General features: G+C 42.8%; 1 protein-coding gene and 1 long non-coding RNA gene across 2 annotated transcripts; one reads left to right on the forward strand and one right to left on the reverse strand.

Annotated features, from left to right (window-relative positions):
- Positions 1-673: 673 nt before the first annotated feature.
- LOC139577814 (uncharacterized) lies at positions 674-21,345 on the reverse strand. Its single transcript, XR_011675415.1, has 2 exons — positions 21,110-21,345; positions 674-1,366 (listed from the first exon to the last, which is right to left on the reverse strand). It is a non-coding gene; the product is annotated as an uncharacterized lncRNA (long non-coding RNA).
- On the forward strand, positions 3,119-13,475 carry LOC139578158 (ras-related and estrogen-regulated growth inhibitor-like protein). The gene is made up of 5 exons (XM_071405415.1): positions 3,119-3,546; positions 9,101-9,157; positions 11,107-11,180; positions 12,056-12,204; positions 12,967-13,475. Exons 1-5 carry the CDS (start codon positions 3,495-3,497, stop codon positions 13,250-13,252), a joined length of 618 nt encoding a protein of 205 aa, XP_071261516.1. The 5' UTR covers positions 3,119-3,494; the 3' UTR covers positions 13,253-13,475.
- Positions 21,346-21,566: the final 221 nt, after the last annotated feature.

The following is a 21,566-nucleotide window of genomic DNA, read 5'->3' on the forward strand; positions in this document are numbered from 1 at the left end:
GGGAAGGAGTGCATGAGATGATGACCTGTACACTGTAGCTAAGTGAGTTTGATGTTTTTTTGAGTATGTGACATTGACTCTTGCGCAGTAGTGATATACAGCCACGTGTGGGTCCATTTGGTCAGATTAAAAGTTGTATATTGTTATGAATGGCTGAGTCTGACAGCATGCCTTTTATTTTTCATCAGTGGTGGAATATTTATTTTCCATTAAGAAGATTTTGAGATTTGAGGATGAGAGGCGACAGAAGAATGCAGTCTTATTCTCGGGTTTACTTGCTTTTATCAACTGCACATTGTATCTCTCCATCCTCAATCTCCCCGGCTTTTTTTAATCAAAGAAGATGTGTGGCAGCCCTTCTCTTTTTTGTTTATAGGATAGAGACAGAGTGGAAAGATAAGAGAATATACTGAAATGGCAATAGGGTGGATTTAAACCGATGCTGAAGTGGTGTTTATGTGCTCCAGAGACAGCAGCTTAGACCGCTAGACCACCCCAGGCCACATCAGGAGCCTTTAAGTACAGGTCAGATCTGTGGCATTTTAAGTGTATGGGATTATGTTGCTTTGAGAAGAGGTGTTCTTACACTATTTATCAGTGTTATATGTTGGAGATGACTCATCACAGAATTGCAATTAGATTACATTTCATAAATCAATGAAATTATACACGGTATGTATAACACAGTGTATTATCAAATCTATTTATCACAAAGTGCTCAACAGCAAACTGGGCCTAAGAGGAACCTGATGTAACAGTCTGAAAAGGCCAAACTCCTTGACAGGATCCCCGTCCTCCTCTGGATGACCGTAGAAGATCAGGCCAGACAGTGGACAGAAACTCTGTCCTCCTCTGGATGACCGTAGAAGATCAGGCCAGACAGTGGACAGAAACTCTGTCCTCCTCTGGATGACTGTAGAAGATCAGGCCAGACAGTGGACAGGATAACCGTCCTCCTCTGGATGACCGTAGAAGATCAGGCCAGACAGTGGACAGGATAACCGTCCTCCTCTGGATGACTGTAGAAGATCAGGCCAGACAGTGGACAGAAACTCTGTCCTCCTCTGGATGACCGTAGAAGATCAGGCCAGACAGTGGACAGGATAACCGTCCTCCTCTGGATGACTGTAGAAGATCAGGCCAGACAGTGGACAGAAACTCTGTCCTTCTCTGGATGACTGTAGAATATTAGGCCAGACAGTTGACAGGATAACCGTCCTCCTCTGGATGACTGTAGAAGATCAGGCCAGACAGTGGATGGTAACTCTGTCATCCTCTGGATGACTGTAGAAACCCCGTCCTACTCTGGATGACTGTAGAATATTAGGCCAGACAGTTGACAGGAAACACATCCTCCTCTGGATGACTGTAGAAGATTAGGCCAGACAGTTATCCATGAAGGACAATTATTAAAAGGACATTCTGGGATTTGTACATACAGTTGAAGTTGGAAGTTTACATATACCTTAGCCAAATACATTTAAACTCAGTTATTCACAATTCCTGACATTTAATCCTAGTAAGAATTCCCCGTCTTAGGTCAGTTAGGATCACCACTTTATTTTAAGAATATGAAATGTCAGAATAATAGTAGAGAGAATGATATATTTCAGCTATTATTTCTTTCATCACATTCCCAGTGGGTCAGAAGTTTACATACACTCAATTAGTATTTGGTAGCATTGCCTTTAAATTGTTTAACTTGGGTCAAACGTTTCGGGTAGCCTTCCACAAGCTTCCCACAATAAGATGGGTGAATTTTGGCTCATTCCTCCTGACAGAGCTGGTGTAACTGAGTCAGGTTTGTAGTAGGCCTCCTTGCTCATAGGTGTATGTAAGGTGTATGTAAACTTCCGACTTCAACTGTATATGCCTCATGGTTATCCTGTCTTACCCCAACAGAAACCAAACTATAAGCTTATTTTACTCCATTGTTTGTAAACAATGTCATTGTAAACAAACATTGTATAGCTTAAAACAATCATATTGATCTCATGGATGATCAGCATTTGCATTCCATAAATCAAGCTATGAATTATTTTGTGGTTACATTTATCTAGCTCTATCCCTCAGCTCTTTGCCCAAAATAAATTAATGCAGTGACTCCTTTGTTGTCGTTTGAATCCCAGATTGCACCTTTAAAGATAATGAAACAGATATTAAAGGAAACATGTTCCGTCCTCATTTCATCCCTAACTCATTGCAATGTGGTAGCACTTATGTGTCCTCATGTGAGGTCAGCCCCTCTGTATACAATTTGAAGTGAGATTCCATTTGAAGAGCAAATCCATATTTTAGTAAACATTTCAAAAGCCCTTTGTGTCTGAATGGAGTACCACGCAATATGGCTGCTGAGGATCAACATGTCGTGGCTATGTTATTATTTTCGATTCTAGAATTGCTCGCATTTAACCTAACTTTAAACCAGTTAAACGGTGCTGTTTCAGTTTTCCCAAACAGTGTTATCCTAGGTGAACACAGCCAAGGAAAACAGGCCATTTTGACAGGCTGGGGTACAAGTTAAGTCTTTCTTCTGGAGGTGGGTCAGTGGCTTTACAGTCAACAGATACAATAAGATCAAATTAAATCGGATTGGAATGGGGCACAAAGGCCCTGCACAAGCAAAAGAAGGTCAGGGGAAAAAATGGCTGAAATTTCTATAATATTGCATTTCTTGGCTGGTGTTAGGCTACCGTCTATGAAATTGAGGTTAAGGATGATGGAATGGCTACACGTGCCACATTTTGTGTGGTGGGAAGCTGAGGGGAGACGGATTGTTTGACGTCTCATCCAAAACAGCTCAGTTCGATGTCAGAGTATGATCGATGTTTTGATACAGAGTTTTGATGTCATACAGTATTAATCCAGGACTTTCCCACTAGCATGGCCACTAGCAACTCACCACCGGAACTTCTTCAATGTGTGCACTGTAGATTGAATGTATTTATTTGTATGCACCACGAAGTACAACTAAATACATTACAGTATGTGAACAGTAATGCTACAGGTGAATAAGGGGAAGGGAGCTGCACTTCAAAACAATGAAACCGTGTAGAGAACATTCACCCAGGGGGAAAAAGCAAACATCACATGGTGAAAAGAGGCATAGAATACTGTACAGTCGGAGATGAAAGCATAAAGAGAGGAAAGAAAATATTTGCTTCAGTGACCTTGAAGTAACCTCCACCTTAGTGGGAGGAAAGACGGAGAGGAGAGAAAGAAACAGACAGAGGACAGAGAGTAAAAGATAGAAAAAGGCAGACAAAAGGAGAGAGATAGGAATTAAGAGTGGGAAAGAGATAGTGGAGAGTGAGAGAGAAAGAGGGGTGTGCGTCTTGTGAGAGGGAAGCATTTGTGAAACCACTCTTTGAAGGGGCAGTCCACACTGTTGCTCTCAAGACCAAGAGGCATGTTAGTGTGCTAAAGCTAACCAGCTAACACAACAGCACAGGACTGGACCAGAGTGAGATCAGAGGAGAGAAATCAAGAGCGACATGAACGACATCAAACTGGCCCTGCTGGGCAGTGAGGGCGCTGGGAAATCAGGTGAGAGATCCACCGGAGAGCAGAGAAATCTCTAGGTCAGACAGAGCCCCTGTGCCTGCCTGGAGGGAGGGGAATATATGGTAGTCAATATGCAGAGGGGGGGGGGGGGGGGTGAGAGATCTGTAATCTAATCGATTTTGTAAAGAGAAACAAGTTCAAGATCAAAGTCATACAAGTACACACCTGTATGTACAGTGGGGAGAACAAGTATTTGATACACTGCCGATTTTGCAGGTTTTCCTACTTACAAAGCATGTAGAGGTCTGTAATTTTTATCATAGGTACACTTCAACTGTGAGAGACGGAATCTAAAACAAAAATCCAGAAAATCACATTGTATGATTTTTAAATAATTAATTTGCATTTTATTGCATGACATAAGTATTTGATCACCTACCAACCAGTAAGAATTCCGGCTCTCACAGACCTGTTAGTTTTTCTTTAAGAAGCCCTCCTGTTCTCCACTCATTACCTGTATTAACTGCACCTGTTTGAACTCGTTACCTGTATAAAAGACACCTGTCCACACACTCAATCAAACAGACTCCAACCTCTCCACAATGGCCAAGACCAGAGAGCTGTGTAAGGACATCAGGGATAAAATTGTAGACCTGCACAAGGCTGGGATGGGCTACAGGACAATAGGCAAGCAGCTTGGTGAGAAGGAAACAACTGTTGGCGCAATTATTAGAAAATGGAAGAAGTTCAAGATGACGGGCAATCACCCTCGGTCTGGGGCTCCATGCAAGATTTCACCTCGTGGGGCATCAATGATCATGAGGAAGGTGAGGGATCAGCCCAGAACTACACGGCAGGACCTGGTCAATGACCTGAAGAGAGCTGGGACCACAGTCTCAAAGAAAACCATTAGTAACACACTACGCCGTCATGGATTAAAATCCTGCAGCGCACGCAAGGTCCCCCTGCTTAAGCCAGTGCATGTCCAGGCCTGTCTGAAGTTTGCCAATGACCATCTGGATGATCCAGAGGAGGAATGGGAGAAGGTCATGTGGTCTGATGAGACAAAAATAGAGCTTTTTGGTCTAACTCCACTCGCCGTGTTTGGAGGAAGAAGAAGTATGAGTACAACCCCAAGAACACCATCCCAACCGTGAAGCATGGAGGTGGAAACATCATTCTTTGGGGATGCTTTTCTGCAAAGGGGACAGGACGACTGCACCGTATTGAGGGGAGGATGGATGGGGCCATGTATCGCGAGATCTTGGCCAACAACCTCCTTCCCTCAGTAAGAGCATTGAAGATGGGTCATGGCTGGGTCTTCCAGCATGACAACGACACGAAGCACACAGCCATGGCAACTAAGGAGTGGCTCCGTAAGAAGCATCTCAAGGTCCTGGAGTGGCCTAGCCAGTCTCCAGACCTGAACCCAATAGAAAATCTTTGGAGGGAGCTGAAACTCCGTATTGCCCAGCGACAGCCCCGAAACCTGAAGGATCTGGAGAAGATCTGTAGGGAGGAGTGGGCCAAAATCCCTGCTGCAGTGTGTGCAAACCTAGTCAAGAACTACAGGAAACGTATGATCTCTGTAATTGCAAACAAAGGTTTCTGTACCAAATATTAAGTTCTGCTTTTCTGATGTATCAAATACTTATGTCATGCAATAAAATGCAAATTAATTACTTAAAAATCATACAATGTGATTTTCTGGATTTTTGTTTTAGATTCCGTCTCTCATAGTTGAAGTGTACCTATGATAATAATTACAGACCTCTACATGCTTTGTAAGTAGGAAAACCTGCAAAATCGGCAGTGTATCAAATACTTGTTCTCCCCACTGTATGTGGAACCATGTAAATAATGGTTTCATCATACATCATTTGGAGGACTACACAATATTTCATCACGTGGCTCCAAATTGACTTTGATATGATGGTTATTATGGTCATAACTCTATTTCTTGAACTGCATTTGTATTTGTATTTGTATTTATTATGGATCCCCATTAGCTGCAGCCAACGCAGCAGCTACTCTTCCTGGGGTCCAGCAAAATTAATAAGGCAGTTTATATCATTTTAAAACATTACAATACATTCACAGATTTCACAACACACTGTGTCGAACAATAATTGTTGGTTAAGGGCTTTAAGTAAGCATTTCACGGTAAGGTCTACACCTGTTGTATGTGACAAATATATATATATATATATTTTTTTATTATATCAATATTTGCACACGAAGCCCTTTTCACCGCCATTTCCCTCAGAATTTATTTTACTGACACAAAAGATCCCACCATGTCGAATGAACAAATTATCGGTCGACATTTATGAAGATACACCGAAACTTCCTGTTTCCATCACAGCTGGGGTTTTTTTATACAATGTGACTTTACACGCATAAAAACTGTGGATGGAAACGTGGTTACTGTGGTGGTACCCTAAAAGGCAAATTTGTACCATGATCATTAGCATATTTATGTTTAAATATCTGTGATTTTGCATTGATTCATTAATGTTATGCTACATAAACATAAATAACATGAATTTTTCTAAATTAATCAATACGGTTGTATTTTTTGCACCCGTTACTGAAATGGTTCTTCCAGTTTAAATGGCTTAGTTAGTCTCTTCACATTGTCTCTGAACCTAGAAGTCAGTGAATGCAGGTTGCTGGTAAATAATAATTCCACCTGTTCGATAGTCTAACTCTGGCTGGATTCCAAAAGGAATTACTTATCCCTTTGCAAGTTAGCATAGTGTGAATTGCAGGTAGGTTTGCAAAATTCTGGAAACCTTTCCATGGTTGGAACTGGGACGGAATAAGCAGGAAATGTGAAAAATTACTGATATCTGACGTGGCCTGTAAACCATGAGTTTCTGCCTACTGTATTAAGGTAAGCATAGACCCTCATAATAAAGCCTTATGAGATGTATTTGTTATAATTACTTAAATTTGAATGACAAAATTCACCTAGGACCTCGCTCGGGGAAGACCACAGGGCTAAAAATGTCTCTGTCATTAACAAATACAGTAATGGGTGGTAACTCTACAATTCACTCGAAAAGGCAAGGCACACTGGGAAATTATATTGGAGACGTGGCTTAATGGGTGCATGGCTTTCCGTTAGTTATTTTTGGCCACCTGTGAGTGAAAGTGTTGTGCCAGTTTAAGTAGTCTATGGTAGAGGTACATTTTTTTGTCACTTACAAAGAACAAAGAACTTTTTATTGTGGTGCTACCCTATAAAGGCTAAATGTACATTTTCTAAATGCATACTTTTGTACCTGTGGACTACATGTAAGAAAGGTACTATCTGAGGTATAAACAAGGGTACAATCATGTTCCTATAACTAAAGGCACAAAGGATGACCTTACAGGGTACCACCCCAGTGACAAGTGTTTATAGCTCTTTAAGAACAAATCTAATCCTTTATTTCTAAGAGTGTATGTGGGAGCATGTAAATCATTGTTTAATCTCACTGTTTGTCATAATTCGTCCCACAATGTGATAATATATGGGGGACCCATTCAGATATGGAGGGGAGTGTGGTCTGAGAAAACAAATCCGTTATGAGGGGTCAATCAGTGTAACTCTTCAATATGAGTATTTTGTCACATATAGTACTGGATATGCAGAATGACCCTTGATCAAATATATGGCTGTACACAATGATTGGAAAAGCATCACTTAATATCTCCAGATATGAATGTAATAAATATATCCCCAGATATGAATGTAATAAATATATCCCCAGATATGAATGTAATAAATATATCCCCAGATATGAATGTAATAAATATATCCCCAGATATGAATTTAATAAATATATCCCCAGATATGAATTTAATAAATATATCCCCAGATATGAATTTAATAAATATATCCCCAGATATGAATGTTAAAAATATAGCTCCAGATATGAATGTAATAAAATATACCTCCAGATATGAATGTAATAGGGAAATACTAAATACTAATGACAATGATCACAATCTTTATTATGTGTATCAGCTTCTCTGAGGGACTCGTGAGTTAAAGAAACCCCATGTATTTCCCACAATAAATCAATTGAAATTAACTTGGGAGGGACAGTGACTGTACAGTTGTTTTTCATTGTCTGGACTTGAGGGAGGCAGGGGGACTCATTAAGAGTCTTGTGGCTGTATGGCGTCCTGTCTGGTAAATATCAGTATTCAGTGAGTCACTGCAGCCTTCGGGAGCCCAGAGCCCATTAGTGCACACCGTAGCAAAACGTTTTGCAATGGAAAATGTTTTTCAATGAAAACAAGTGTTTCTTATTGGACAAGTGCAGGTTAGCCCCTCCCTGTTGCAGACCATTTTCTTCCGTTTGGTGCCTAGTGAATACGACCCTGGTATATGTGTTTAATAAAACAGCAGGGTGTACCATTCCCCCTGGCACACTGCACTGCAGAGTGTTTTCTGTGGAGATGCACCGACTGTGCTGTGAGGCTAGAACCCCAGAGACTGCGGGGATCTGTGTGTGAGTGTGAGAGAGAGGGAGTGAGAAAGACAGTGGGTGTGACAGTGAGTGTGAGAGAGAGGGAGTGAGAGAGACAGTGAGTGTGACAGTGGGTGTGAGAGAGAGGGAGTGAGAGAGACAGTGAGTGTGACAGTGAGTGTGAGAGAGAGGGAGTGAGAGAGGCAGTGGGTGTGAGAGAGAGGGAGTGAGAGAAACAGTGAGTGTAAGAGAGAGGGAGTGAGAGAGGCAGTGGGTGTGTGAGAGAGGGAGTGAGAGAGGCAGTGGGTGTGAGAGAGGGGGAGTGAGAGAGTGAGTGTGAGAGAGGGAGTGAGAGAGACAGCGGGTGTGAGAGAGGGAGTGAGAGAGCCAGTGGGTGTGAAGGAGAGGGAGTGAGAGAGCCAGTGGGTGTGAGGGAGAGGGAGTGAGAGAGACAGTGGGTGTGAGGGAGAGAGAGTGAGAGAGACAGTGGGTGTTTGAGGGAGAGTGCTGCCATTAAGTTACTGTACATTTTACAGGAAATGTTTTACATTGTAAGTGTGTATCGGTCTGTTTCTGTGTTTCTGCCAGTATGTGTGTGTGTGTGCTTGCGTGTGTGCATTACTGTATGTGTGTGTATGAGCATGTGTGTGTGCAAGTGGACTGGAGCGCTTCAACCAGAGCTCAGTAAAACTCAACCTGGGGCTTCAATTGAGTCGGATGGCTGTGACCTCATCTCTCACAGAGAGGGTAGTGTGTTCAGAATCTGGAAAGGGAGAACGAGCAGAAATAGCCAATTTTGCTTGCCAAATATGCACACATCCCTCGAGGTAAACCCATCCAGGCCAAACCTTTCATGTGTGGGGTTAGATGAAACCCCTGATTCCTCAGGCTTTTGGCACCCTCACCAAGCCTGCGTCCCAAATGACACCCACCTTATAAAGTGCACTACTATTGACCCGGGTCCATAGGGATCAGGTAGGGCCCATAGGGATCAGGTCAATAGTAGTGAACATACTGTAAATAGGGAACCATTTGGGACACAACCTCAGCCTGAGGGATCATATGAAAATACATTTTCCTCCACTGGACAAACTGTAACCTTGTTTTCTTTTTCATTCGCCGATTTCCTCCAGCTGTTCTGGTGCGGTTTCTGACCAAGCGCTTCATCGGGGAGTACGCCTCCAACACTAGTAGGTTCTCCACACAGGCCCACAGTCCCACGATATCATGGCCATAGTGTTGTTCACATACTGCAAACACACGGCCCCACAGCCCCACGATATCATGGCCATAGTGTTGTTCACATACTGCGTCAGTGGAGCAAAGTATCACAGATACACTACCGTTCAAAAGTTTGGGGTCACTTAGAAATGTCCTTGTTTTCCATGAAAATATACATGAAATTAGTTGCAAAATGAATAGGAAATATAGTCAAGATGTTGACAAGGTTATAAATAATGAGATTTAATTGAAATAATAATTGTGTCCTTCAAACTTTGCTTCGTCAAAGAATCCTCCATTTGCAGCAATTACAGCCTTGCAGACCTTTGGCATTCTAGTTGTCAATTTGTTGAGGTATTCTGACGAGATTTGACCCCATGCTTCCTGAAGCACCTCCCACAAGTTGGATTGGCTTGATTGGCACTTCTTACGTACCATACGGTCAAGCTGCTCCCACAACAGCTCAATACGGTTGAGATCCGGTGACTGTGCTGGCCACTCCATTATAGACAGAATACCAGCTGACTGCTTCTTCCCTAAATAATTATTGCATAGTTTGGAGCTGCGCTTTGGGTCATTGTCCTATTGTAGGAGGAAATTGGTTCAAATTAAGCACCGTCCACAGGGTATGGCATGGCGTTGCAAAATGGAGTGACAGCCTTCCTTCTTAAAGATCCCTTTTACCCTGTACAAATCTCCCACTTAACCATCACAAAAACACCCCCAGACCATCACATTGCCTCCACCATGCTTGACAGATGGCGTCAAGCACTCCTCCAGCATCTTTTCATTTTTTCTGCATCTCATGAATGTTCTTCTTTGTGATCCGAACACCTCAAACTTACATTTGTCTGTCCATAACACTTTTTTCCAATCTTCCTCTGTCCAGTGTCTGTGTTCTTTTGCCCATATTCATCTTTTATTTTTATTGGCCAGTCTTAGATATGGCTTTTTCTTTGCAACTCTGCCTAGAAGGCCAGCATCCCGGAGTCGCCTTTTCACTTTGACGTTGAGACTGGTGTTTTGCGGGTACTATTTAATGAAGCTGCCAGTTGAGAACTTGCGAGGCGTCAGTTTCTCAAACTAGACACTAATGTACTTGTCCTCTTGCTCAGTTGTGCACCGGGGCCTCCCACTCCTCTTTCAATTCTGGTTAGAGTTAGTTTGCGCTGTTCTGTGAAGGGGGTAGTACACAGCGTTGTACGAGATCTTCAGTTTCTTGGCAATTTCTAGCATAGAATAGCCTTCCTTTCTCAGAACAAGAATAGACTGACGAGTTTCAGATGAACGTCTTTGTTTCTGGCCATTTTGAGCCTGTAATCGAACCCACAAATGCTGACGCAGATACTCAACTAGTCTAAAGAAGGCCAGTTTTATTGCTTATTTAATCAGAACAGTTTTCAGCTGTGCTAACATAATTGCAAAAGGGTTTTCTAATGATCAATTAGCCTTTTAAAATTATAAACTTGGATTAGCTAACACAACGTGCCATTGGAACAGGAGTGATGGTTGCTGATAATGGGTCTCTGTACGCCTATGTAGATATTCCATGAAAAATTACTATTGTAGCTGGAAACGGCATATTTACAACATTAACAATGTCTTCACTGTATTTCTGATCAATTTGATGTCATTTTAATGGACCAAAAATATGCTTTTCTTTCAAAAACAAGGACATTTCTAAATGACCCCAAACTTTAGAACGGTAGTGTATGTGCAGTGGTATCTCAACACCAATAAATGTTTATCAAATATTATTATCCATCTGCCTAACTATGGTGTAGAAATTACACCTGTGCTTCTTGTTCTTAAAGCAATCACTGCACATCGATGTAATACATGCAAATACATGCACCCTGTACGGGTAAATAGAGTTAGTTACCTCACAGGTTTCTAATGGATATCTTCTCTCTTCTAGATTCCCTGTATCGTAAAAGACTATCCATTGATGGTAGACAGCTGAACCTGGAGGTGTTCGACCCTTGCTCTCAGGTACAACAGAATACAACATAGGCCAAATCTTCCTAAACAACACCTGTCACAACATTGGGGTAGCGTTGTACTGCACTCCCGTGACCTGGTTTTCCCCTTGCACAAACCCCAGGAGCAGTCTAATGTTTACTTTCTGCAGGCACATGGACGATCCATACCTTAGAGTTTTAAATCCGATGAGATTTACGAGTGTATCCCAAGGCAGTGAGTGCCAATGAGTCTGCCTTTGAAGAAAGAGATTCATACAAGCTGTTCTGTGCGTAGCCAACCAGGCCAGAGACCTCAGAGGGTTTTTACTACAAAGTTCTGCTTTATTGGAACACCCTGAGGCTGAGGCCCAGAGGGGGAAAGGCCAATCTATTGTACTCTGCTAAAGCTCACTGTAAGCCAAGACCTAAGAGGAACGCTAGAGTGGCTTTAGATGCATTGTCCCATGGCTCGATCTTTACGGCCTCCACCTTCATAAAGAAAAGCCATGATGTCATTAAAGAGAGAAACAGAGAGAGGTTGGTGTGAGCCTGGATGTTCACTGCTCTGCAGCACCTGTAGCCAAGGGGTACGGCGTGTGAAAGAGCTACTTGTCTTTTGCCATATACACCACGGTCACTGTTTTGATACAGGACTGATTTCATCTTATTTAACCTGAAAATGATTCATGCGGAGATTGTATGAGATGCACAGAATGAATCTTGAGAGAAAACGTCAGGACATTTTTTGAGAATTTAAGAACACATAATCATGTTCATTAATGAAAATGTATGTTTCTTATTAGATCAGATAGTCCCTCCCTTGTTCCAGTCCGTTCTCTTCTGTTTTGTGTCTAATGAACACGTCTCAGTGTTGAGCTACCCAACTGTGGCAGTGTTGTTTGACAGGGAACTGAGGCTAGGTGTATACTGGAGGAGCCGGTGGACTGGGCTGATGGCTTTGTGGTGGTGTACAACATCAGCGACCGAACATCCTTCATCAATGCTGAAAACATTCTGCAGCAGATCAGAGAGACACGGATTGAGAACTGCAAAGGGTGAGAGTTCCTCTGAACAGGGAATTACATTTTTGGAAGGCTTGGTGAGAGGCAAAACCATTTGTAAATCCATGTAGTACCTCTGTTTTCTCTTAATAAAAAGAGTGGAAATCCACACTCTTTTCCTATTTTTTTGTTCTTTGTTGGACAGCGCAATGAGATGGGGAGACAGACTGGGTGAATGGCAGAGTTAAATGTCTCAGGGTGCGTTTTGTAACCCATGCCCAGAGGGGCAAGGCATGCATCTTCTCTATACAGTTTGAATTCTGTGGCACTGGGAAAGAATTTGTCTGGAATAATGCTGTTGATCGTGTTAGGGATTCACCTTATAAAAACTGCATAAACAGAAAAGCGTTATATCTAGAACAGCCAAACAGACCGAGCGAGGGCATGAATTTGGGTCTCCCATATACATCAAACTGTCATAGACAAGAACATCTCAGTAAGGCAGTGGGAATGGGCTTCATTTGGATAGAGCAGCATATCTCTGGAGCTCAGTGGTTTGTAATGGCAGGATTTCCAGACCTACAGTAAAAGGCTTGCTTTTTTTTAGTCCCGCCTATTAAAATTTGCCTAAAAACATTAAGAAACCATGTGTGGCATGAAGTCAGTTAGTCGTTGTCATACGCTTGAACTTTTCCCTCATATGAGATGCTAATGCTCTATCTTCTGATACCTGCTCTGATACCTAGTCAAACTAGAAGCACACCTCGATTCTCCAAATGAAAATACACTGACTCTGTCTCTGCTTTACTCTGCCAGGGAGGTGGAGGTGCCAGTCTGTCTTGTTGGCAACAAGCAGGACCTGTGCCACGCCCGGCAGGTTTGTGAGGAGGAGGGCCGCTCGCTGGCGCAGGAGAACCGCTGCCTTTTCCAGGAGGTGTCGGCGGCCGAGAGCTACCAGGAGATCGCCAACCTCTTCACCCAGCTCATCAGACAAGTGATGGAGCACCTCAAGTACCGCGCCGACCGACGCCGCTACAGCAGCTCCAAGTCCATGGCCAAGCTCATCAACAACATGTTTGGCAAGAGGAGGAAGTCCGTGTGATATCCCCAGAAAGACTGGCCGGGATTGGCTGAGAGAGACAGAATGGCCTACCTAGGACTACAGTTGGACTCCAATCGTAAGGATAATGGTGATGAGGACTGATCTTTGATCTCCATAGCTTCTTCACACTGTATCAAATCATTTCTGGTTAACAATAAATTACTTACTTTAATTGTTTTCAGTTACAATGGTCCTCCAAAAATAAAAAAATGCTTTTTGCTAACCACAATTTTTCAAGACATTTCTTCCAGACTGTCTGGGCGTGGTCTAATGCCGCGTTCACGTGCTTGTGGGAACTAGGAAACTCTGAAATTCCTGACTTGCTAACTGATTGTAGTTATACATGTGCCGTGTTTCCTAGAGTTTCCTCGTTTCGACTAGCACGTGAACGCGGTATAACACGCCTGGTGGGGAAAGGGACAAGTTACCAAGTTAGCAGGGGAAGGGGGAGAATAACCCCAGCCCAGTTGAAATGGCAGGGATTTGTAAGCTTAACACAAGTTCATTATGGCAGAGAGGTTTGAACGTCTCTGTTATTGGTCTATTAAAATCAGTTGGGGGCAAAAAGATCATGCATAACCTGCTGACACAAAGGTCCTGTTGATCATATTTTCAACCATCAACTACTGAGAAGTGACGCTGATTAAAACGTTTATACTTTTACTGTGTTGGTTTCATCAGCTATTTTGTCAGTGTTTTTTCCCCCAAGGTGGATGTAACCATAGAGATAGGAGATGAGTCCTTTAACTAACTGGGCTCCCGACGGTCCAAGGCACTGCATCACTACAGAACCTGGTTTGATTCCAGGCTGTATCACAACCGGCTGTGATTGGGAGTCCCATAGGGCGGTGCACAATTGGCCCAGCACCGCCCGGGTTAGGGCGTAGGCCGTCATTGTAAATAAGATTTTGTTCTTAACGGACTTGCCAAGTTAAATAAAAATCTTTATCTGTGCCATTATAGCGTCTGTGACAGCCTCAATGGAGCTGTCCATACTATCTCCATTTTGAAGTAGTCCATTTTCTTCATGATTGGCTGATCCCTCCAGGACATGACTCCCACACACTGAGGCATGATAGGACTGTGTCCAAGATGTTTGACCGTATTTTTCAAGGTAAACTACTCACGTTCACATACGATGACTCATGGACCGTCTATATCCGGGTTGCATAAGGTTTGTACAGACCAACATCACATGTGCACTAGCACTCAGTGCGCACAGGGAGCAGGGCGAGCAATGACAACGTCATCAAATCATCCAAAAACATGGCAGACATTGGATGTTGAGAATGGCGGTGGAATGTACTGCGGACGTTTTACGGGATCCTAACCAATTCTACTAATCGGTTTGTTTTTTTGCGCTGAACTTAACCTGTTTTGCACATAATGTTCCCGCCATCATGTCTTAAGACCAAAAAGAGTTCTGGACATCAGAACAGCGATCAGTAACCTCTATTTGGATGAAGATCTCTACTTCAATGAGTCGACGGCACAGGACATACTGCTCACCCTGGACCAGGCCCTAATCCCTGACACTCGGAAGAGAAAGAGATGGCAATATAGAGGCCGATGTGCGGGTACCATGATGAAACTACAGAGGCAAGTAAATAATCCACCTCTACCCTCTGTTCTATAGGTGAATGTACAGTCACTGGAGAACAAACTGGAATAATATCCTATGTTTCCCAGAAACTTGGCTGAACAAGGACATAGATAATATTCTAGCGGTTTTTCTATGCGTTGGCAGGACAGAATGGCAGTGTCGGGTAAGCTCAAGAGTGGTGATGTGTGTCTCTTTGTTAACAACAGCTGGTGCGCAATCTATAACATTAAGGAAGTCTCAAGGTTCGGCTCGCCTGATTTAGAATACCTCATAAGCTGTAGACCATAATATTTATCAAGAGAGTTTATATCCATATTTTTCATAGCTGTTTATTTACTACCACAAACTGATGCTGGCACTAAGACTGCACTCAACGAGCTGTATAAGGCCATAAGCAAAGAAGAACATGCTCATCCAGATGCGGCACTCCTAGTGGCCAGTGATTTTAAAGCAGGAAAACTGAAATCCGTTTTACCTCATTTCTACCAGCATGTCACCTGTGCAACTAGAGGTGAAAAAAACTCTAGATCACCTTTACTCTATACAAAGAGATGCAGACACAGCTCTCCATCCCCCTCCATTTGGCAAATCTGACCATAACTCTATCCTCCTGATTGCTGCTTACAAGCAAAAACTCAAGCAAGAAGTACCAGTGACGTGCTCAATATGGAAGTGGTCTGATGAAGCGGATGCTAAGCTGGAGAAATGCCCTCCAATGAACCATCAAACAGGCAAAGCACCAATACAGGACTAAGATCAAATCCTACTACACCGGCTCTAACGCTTGTCAGATGTGGCTTGCAAACTATCACGGATTACAAAGAGAAACATAGCCGTGAGCTGCCCAGTGATGCAAGCCTAGCAGACTAGTTAAATGCCTTCTATGCTCGCTTCGAGGCAAGCTACACTGAACCATGCACGAGAGCACCAGCTGTTCTGGACGACTGTGGGATCACGCTCTACGTAGCCGATGTGAGTAAGACCTTTAAACAGGTCAACATTCACAAGGCCGCAGGGCCAGACGGATTACCAGGATGTGTACACAGAACATGCGCCGACTAGCTGGCAAGTGTCTTCACTGACATTTTCAACCTCTCCCTGACCCAGAATGTAATACCTATGTTTCAAGCAGACCACCATAGAATGCCAAGGTAACCTGTCTAAATTACTATTTACCTGTAACACTCACATCTGTAGCCATGAAGTGCTTTGAAAGGCTGCTCATGGCTCACATCAACACCATAATCCCAGACACCCTGGACCCACTCCAATTCGCATACCGCCCCAACAGATCCACACTGCCTTTTCCCACCTGGACAAGAGAAACACCTATGTGAGAATGCTGTTCACTGACTACAGCGCAACATTCAACATCATAGTGCCCTCCAAGCTCATCACTAAGCTAAGGACCCTGGAACTGAACACCTCCATCTAAAACTTCATCCTGAACTTCCTGACAGGATTCCACCAGGTGGTGAGGATAGACAGTGATGTGATGTTAGCTGGTTAGCATACGTTGTTGAACTATTCATATGTTGACTTGTACTACATTTCTGTTTTAGTACTACAATTTCCCTTTATAAATACTTTACAAACTAAATTATACTCCAGAGAAAATTCAAGTTAAACCTTAATAATTTAATCATTTCAAAGTGTGTAGTTTCACTTTTAATGAGAATCTCTTGATACCCTCTGAACTAAAAGCCTTCATGAAAGCTTTTAAAAACAGATTTTGTTCCCATGACTAATTCCTAAGAATAGAAAGTTAACAGGGCAGGTGAGAAAAAGGTTACGTTTCATAACACTGTATTTTGAGGATTAAAAAAAAACTATGAAATGTTCCCTCACTTTACCCACTAGATGGCATCAGACAGTAGTGTAGTAAGGAATAAAGTGAAGTTGCACTTAGACACTGATCTTGAGTCAGTTATGTATTTTTCAGACAAATTGTTAAAATTATGATGGGGCAGGGAAAGTTGATCCTAGATCTGTACCTACAGCAGTATAACATTTACCCTGGATCAAAATAGATCTATGATGCCTCTTAATATTTGCCTCCTGTAACCATTTTATCAAAAGCCACAAATAAAGATTCCATTTAGGTCTACAATTCTACTGTATTATTTGCAAAGAGACATTCAAGCGTGTGGTATTAAGATAACTTGACACATACAGACAGGTTAAACAGAGTAGAGACAAACTGGGAAAGTAGAGCAGAATGTACAGCGCATTCAGAAAGTATTCAGACCCCTTGACTTTTTCCACATTTTGTTACAGCCTTATTCTAAAATGGATTAGTTTAATTATTTTCCTCATTAATCTACACACAGTACCACATAATGACAAAGTGAAAACTGGTTTTTAGACATTTTTGAAAATCTATTACAAATAAAAAAAACTAAATACCTTATTTACATAAGTATTCAGACCCTTTGCGATGAGACTCGAAATTGAGCTCAGGTGCATCCTGTTTCCATCGATCATCCTTGAGATGTTTCTACAACTTGATTGGAATCCACCTGTGCAAAATTCAATTAATTGGACATGATTTGGAAAGGCACACACCTGTCTATATAAAAGGTAGTTGACAGTGCATGTCAGAGCAAAAACCAAGCCATGAGGTCAAAGGAACTGTCCGTAGACCTACGAGACAGGATTGTGTCGAGGCACAGATCTGGGTAAGGGTACCAAAACATTTCTGCAGCATTGAAGGTCCCCAAGAAGACAGTGGCCTCCATCATTCTTAAATGGAAGAAGTTTGGAACCACCAAGACTCTTCCTAGAGCTGGCCGCCCAGCCAAACTGAGCAATCGGGGGAGAAGGGCCTTGGTCAGGGAGGTGACCAAGAACCCGATGGTCACAATGACAAAGCTCCAGAGTTCCTCTGTGGAGATGGGAGAACCTTTCAGAAGGACAACCATCTCTGCAGCACTCCACCAATCAGGCCTTTATGGTAGAGTGGCCAGACGGAAGCCACATGACAGCCAAAAGGCACCTAAAGCCTCTCAGACCATGAGAAACAAGATTCTCTGGTCTGATGAAACCAAGATTGAACTCTTTGGCTTGAATGCCAAGCGTCACGTATGGAGGAAACCTGGCACCATCCCTACGGTGAAGCATGGAGGTGGCAGCATCATGCTGTGGGCATGTTTTTCCTAGTCAGGATCGAGGGGAAAGATGAACGGAGCAAAGTACATAGAGATCCTTGATGAAAACCTGGTCCAGAGTGCTCAGGACTTCAGACTGGGGCGAAGGTTTACCTTCCAACAGGACAACGACCCTAGGCACACAGCCAAGACAATGCAGAGCCCGGACTTGAACCCGATCGAACATCTCTAGAGAGACCTGAAAATAGCTCTGCAGCGACTCTCCCCATCCAACTTGACAGAGCTTGAGAAGATCTACAGAGAAGAATGCGAGAAACTCTCCAAATACAGGTGTGCCAAGCTTGTAGCTTCATACCCAAGAAGACTCGAGGCTGTAATCGCTGCCAAAGCTGCTTCAACAAAGTACTGAGTAAAGGGTCTGAATACTTATGTAAATGTGATAAATTTGCTAAATTGACAAAAACCTGTTTTTGCTTTGTCATTATGGGGTATTGTGGGTAGATTGATGAGGGAAATAAATATTTAAATACATTTTAGAATAAGGCTGTAGAGTAATTAAGTCAAGGGATCTGTATACTTTCAGGATGCACTGTAAATGAGAAAGACAGAGGAAAGTACAGAGCAAGAGAATGCTAGAACTCTCTCACACTCGCTCTCTCATCGCTGTAGATGAAAAATAACCTCAAGGCCAAATCAAACACATAGACCCGAAAGAAGTCAGAGAGACAGTCAGAACAAGTTATGTGCCTAATTTTTTCAAGTAATTACAGTGGATGGATTTTTAGAGGTCCAATTAGCCTCGATTTCCAGGCTTGCTATGGTCAAATCAATAACCAATCACATGGACAGTGGCCTTCACACCATAGGACTCAGAAAACCTCCAAAAGTACTGTAGTCAGTGGCTACTGAAAACGGCTCAATTTGGACTCCAATCACACAGTAGCCTTATCAAGCCTCACAGACAAGACATTCGCTGGGATTAAATGCAAACCGCGTTATATAGCACAATGCTCCATACCAGGGGTTCCCAAACTTTCACTCAGGCTCCCCTTCCAGCATTGGGGAACATAACCGGGTTCACTTTCCTGCCCCTCCATTCGCTACATTGGTGGGAGAGTGGGATGACGGTCGTGAAGTTGTCGGAACGCATGGCCAGACTTGTGAGGGGGCCGCGGTGGGTCGAAGCACGGGGACTTCCTGTTCGGAGGGGGCATTGTATAACAATTCCAATCAGTGGTTAACTATTGGCGTAGGGTGTTTGCCTTTCATGCCAGCGACCCGGGTTCGCTTCCCTGACCCGCTGTTCGCTACAATATACACCTGACAATGTGCCTTTTAAAATGCATTTTCCTCCAAAGTTTGCGAATCAAATGAAATCAAGCTTTATTTATACAGCACATTTTCAGACATGGAATGCTTCACAGGAAAAGACCAATAATAACAATGAGAATAAAAACACAAGTGGATAAAAAAACAAAAGAATAACAAAAACTGAACTACTAAAAAGCACTACAAGGAAAAGCAAAGCAAAGGTGTGTTTTAAGATCTCTTATAAAAATGTCCACAGTGTCGGCCGCCCTCAGGTTCTCTGGCAGGCTTTCCAGAGGCTGGGGAATTGTAACTAAAGGCTGCTTCTCCATGCCTCTTGGTCCTAGGCTTTGGGATAGTTAAAAGGCCAGTGCCAGAGGACCTGAGGGACCTACTGGGTACATAACTAAAGAGCATGTCTGACATGTATTGGTGTGCATAATCATGGATTGATTTAAAAACCAATAAAATAATCTTTAAATTAATTCTAAAACTCACAGGCAGCCAGTGCAGAAACCTTAACACCGGTGTAATGTGTGCTCTCCGTCTGGTCTTGGTCAGTACCCGTGTTGTAGCATTCTGTATGTTTTGCAGTTGACCAATGGATTTCTTGGGTAGACCAGACATGAGACCATTACAGTAGTCAAGCCTGCTTGTAATAAAAGCATGGATAAGTCTCTCTGCATCAGACAGAGAGAAACGGCAGCACCTTGGCAATGTTCCTCAGGTGGTAAAAAGCTATTGGTCACATTCCTAATGTGTGATTCGAAATTGAGTTTAGAATCAAAAATAACATCTACCTTTTTTACCTGGTGTTTTATCTTTATTGCCTGTGATTTAAATGTGCGGCAATATTCTCTCTCTGTTCTTTGGCTCCAACAATAAGTACCTCAGTCTTGTCTTGATTTAGCTGGAGGAAGTACTTAAAAAATTAATAAATAACAATAAAAGTTGTGTATCATCTGCATTACAGTGAAAATCAATGTTTTGACTTCCGGATAACGCTGCCAAGGGGTAAGATATATAAACTGAACAGTACCAGACCCAAAAATCGAACCTTGTGGAATGCCACATGTGATATGTATTTCTTGAAGTTATGTTCACCAAGGGTTACAAAAAAAAAATGTGACCGGTTAAATAGATCCTAAACCAATTTAGAACTGGACCGGAGAGGCCAACCCACCTCTCCAGTCTGTCTAGAAGAACATTATAGTCAACAGTGTCAAATGCAGTACAAGGACAGAGAGCTGTTTGGCATCTGTGTTGGCTCTAAGATCATTTACCATTTTAACTATGGCTGCCTCGGTGCTGTGATGGGCCTGAAAACCAGATTGTAATTTTTCTAAAATACAGTTGGCACTTAAAAAACAATTTCCCCAGAATTTTGCTTAAGAATGGAAGGTTGGAGATTGGCTGAAAATTGTTATGAGCTGAAGAATTTAGATCACTTTAGATCATGGGGTTTCACCATAGCAGGTTTTAGTGCAGTGGGGAAAGTGCCTGTGATCAGGGATTGATTAACAATAGCTTGCACTTCTTCAGATATGCAATTAAAAACTGTTTTGAATAAGGTGGTGGGGATAGGATCGAGAAGGCAGGTAGAAGGCTTAAATTGTGACATCTCTTTCCTGATGAGCATGTCTGTCAACCAGGGAAAATAAATCCATAGTGACTTTGCATGGTAGCCTAGGGCACAAACTTCTCATCAGGTCTTGCTTGACTGATACCCATGTGCTATGGCATCAATGGTTGCCCTTAATTTGCTATTAAAGTTAAGACAACTATAATCACCACAAGAGGAAGGCAGAATAGGTGACGGAGTACTGTTCATACACTCACAATCTGTAGCAACTTCAGAGGTAATGTCAGGCTCCTGAGTGGCGCAGCGGTCTAAGGCACTGCATCTCAGTGCAAGAAGTGTCACTACAGTCCCTGGTTTGAATCCAGGCTGTATATCACGACTTCTACCGAAGGTGGCTCCTCTCCCTGTTTGGGCGGCGGTCGTCGTCGCTGGTCTACTAGCTGCCACCGATCCCTTTTCGTTTGGTTTTGTCTGTCTTGTGTTCACCTGTGTCTAGTTTAGTTAATCAGTGGGGTATTTAATCTCGCCCTACCCGCTAGGTTTTGTCTGTCTTGTGTTCACCTGTGTCTAGTTTAGTTAATCAGTGGGTTATTTAATCTCGCCCTACCCGCTAGGTTTTGTCTGTCTTGTGTTCACCTGTGTCTAGTTTAGTTAATCAGTGGGGTATTTAATCTCGCCCTACCCGCTAGGTTTTGTGCGGGATTGTTTTGATTT

The sequence above is a fragment of the Salvelinus alpinus genome, chromosome 6 (genome assembly GCF_045679555.1).
Source record: "Salvelinus alpinus chromosome 6, SLU_Salpinus.1, whole genome shotgun sequence".
Classification (NCBI taxonomy): domain Eukaryota; kingdom Metazoa; phylum Chordata; class Actinopteri; order Salmoniformes; family Salmonidae; genus Salvelinus; species Salvelinus alpinus.

Bases quoted from the DNA above. Each gene is read 5' to 3' on its own strand.
- LOC139578158 (XM_071405415.1), top strand. From the start codon at position 3,495: ATGAACGACATCAAACTGGCCCTGCTGGGCAGTGAGGGCGCTGGGAAA. The intron at 11,181-12,055 runs GTACAACAGAAT...GTTGTTTGACAG, and splicing joins TGTTCGACCCTTGCTCTCAG to GGAACTGAGGCTAGGTGTAT. The intron at 12,205-12,966 runs GTGAGAGTTCCT...TTACTCTGCCAG, and splicing joins CGGATTGAGAACTGCAAAGG to GGAGGTGGAGGTGCCAGTCT.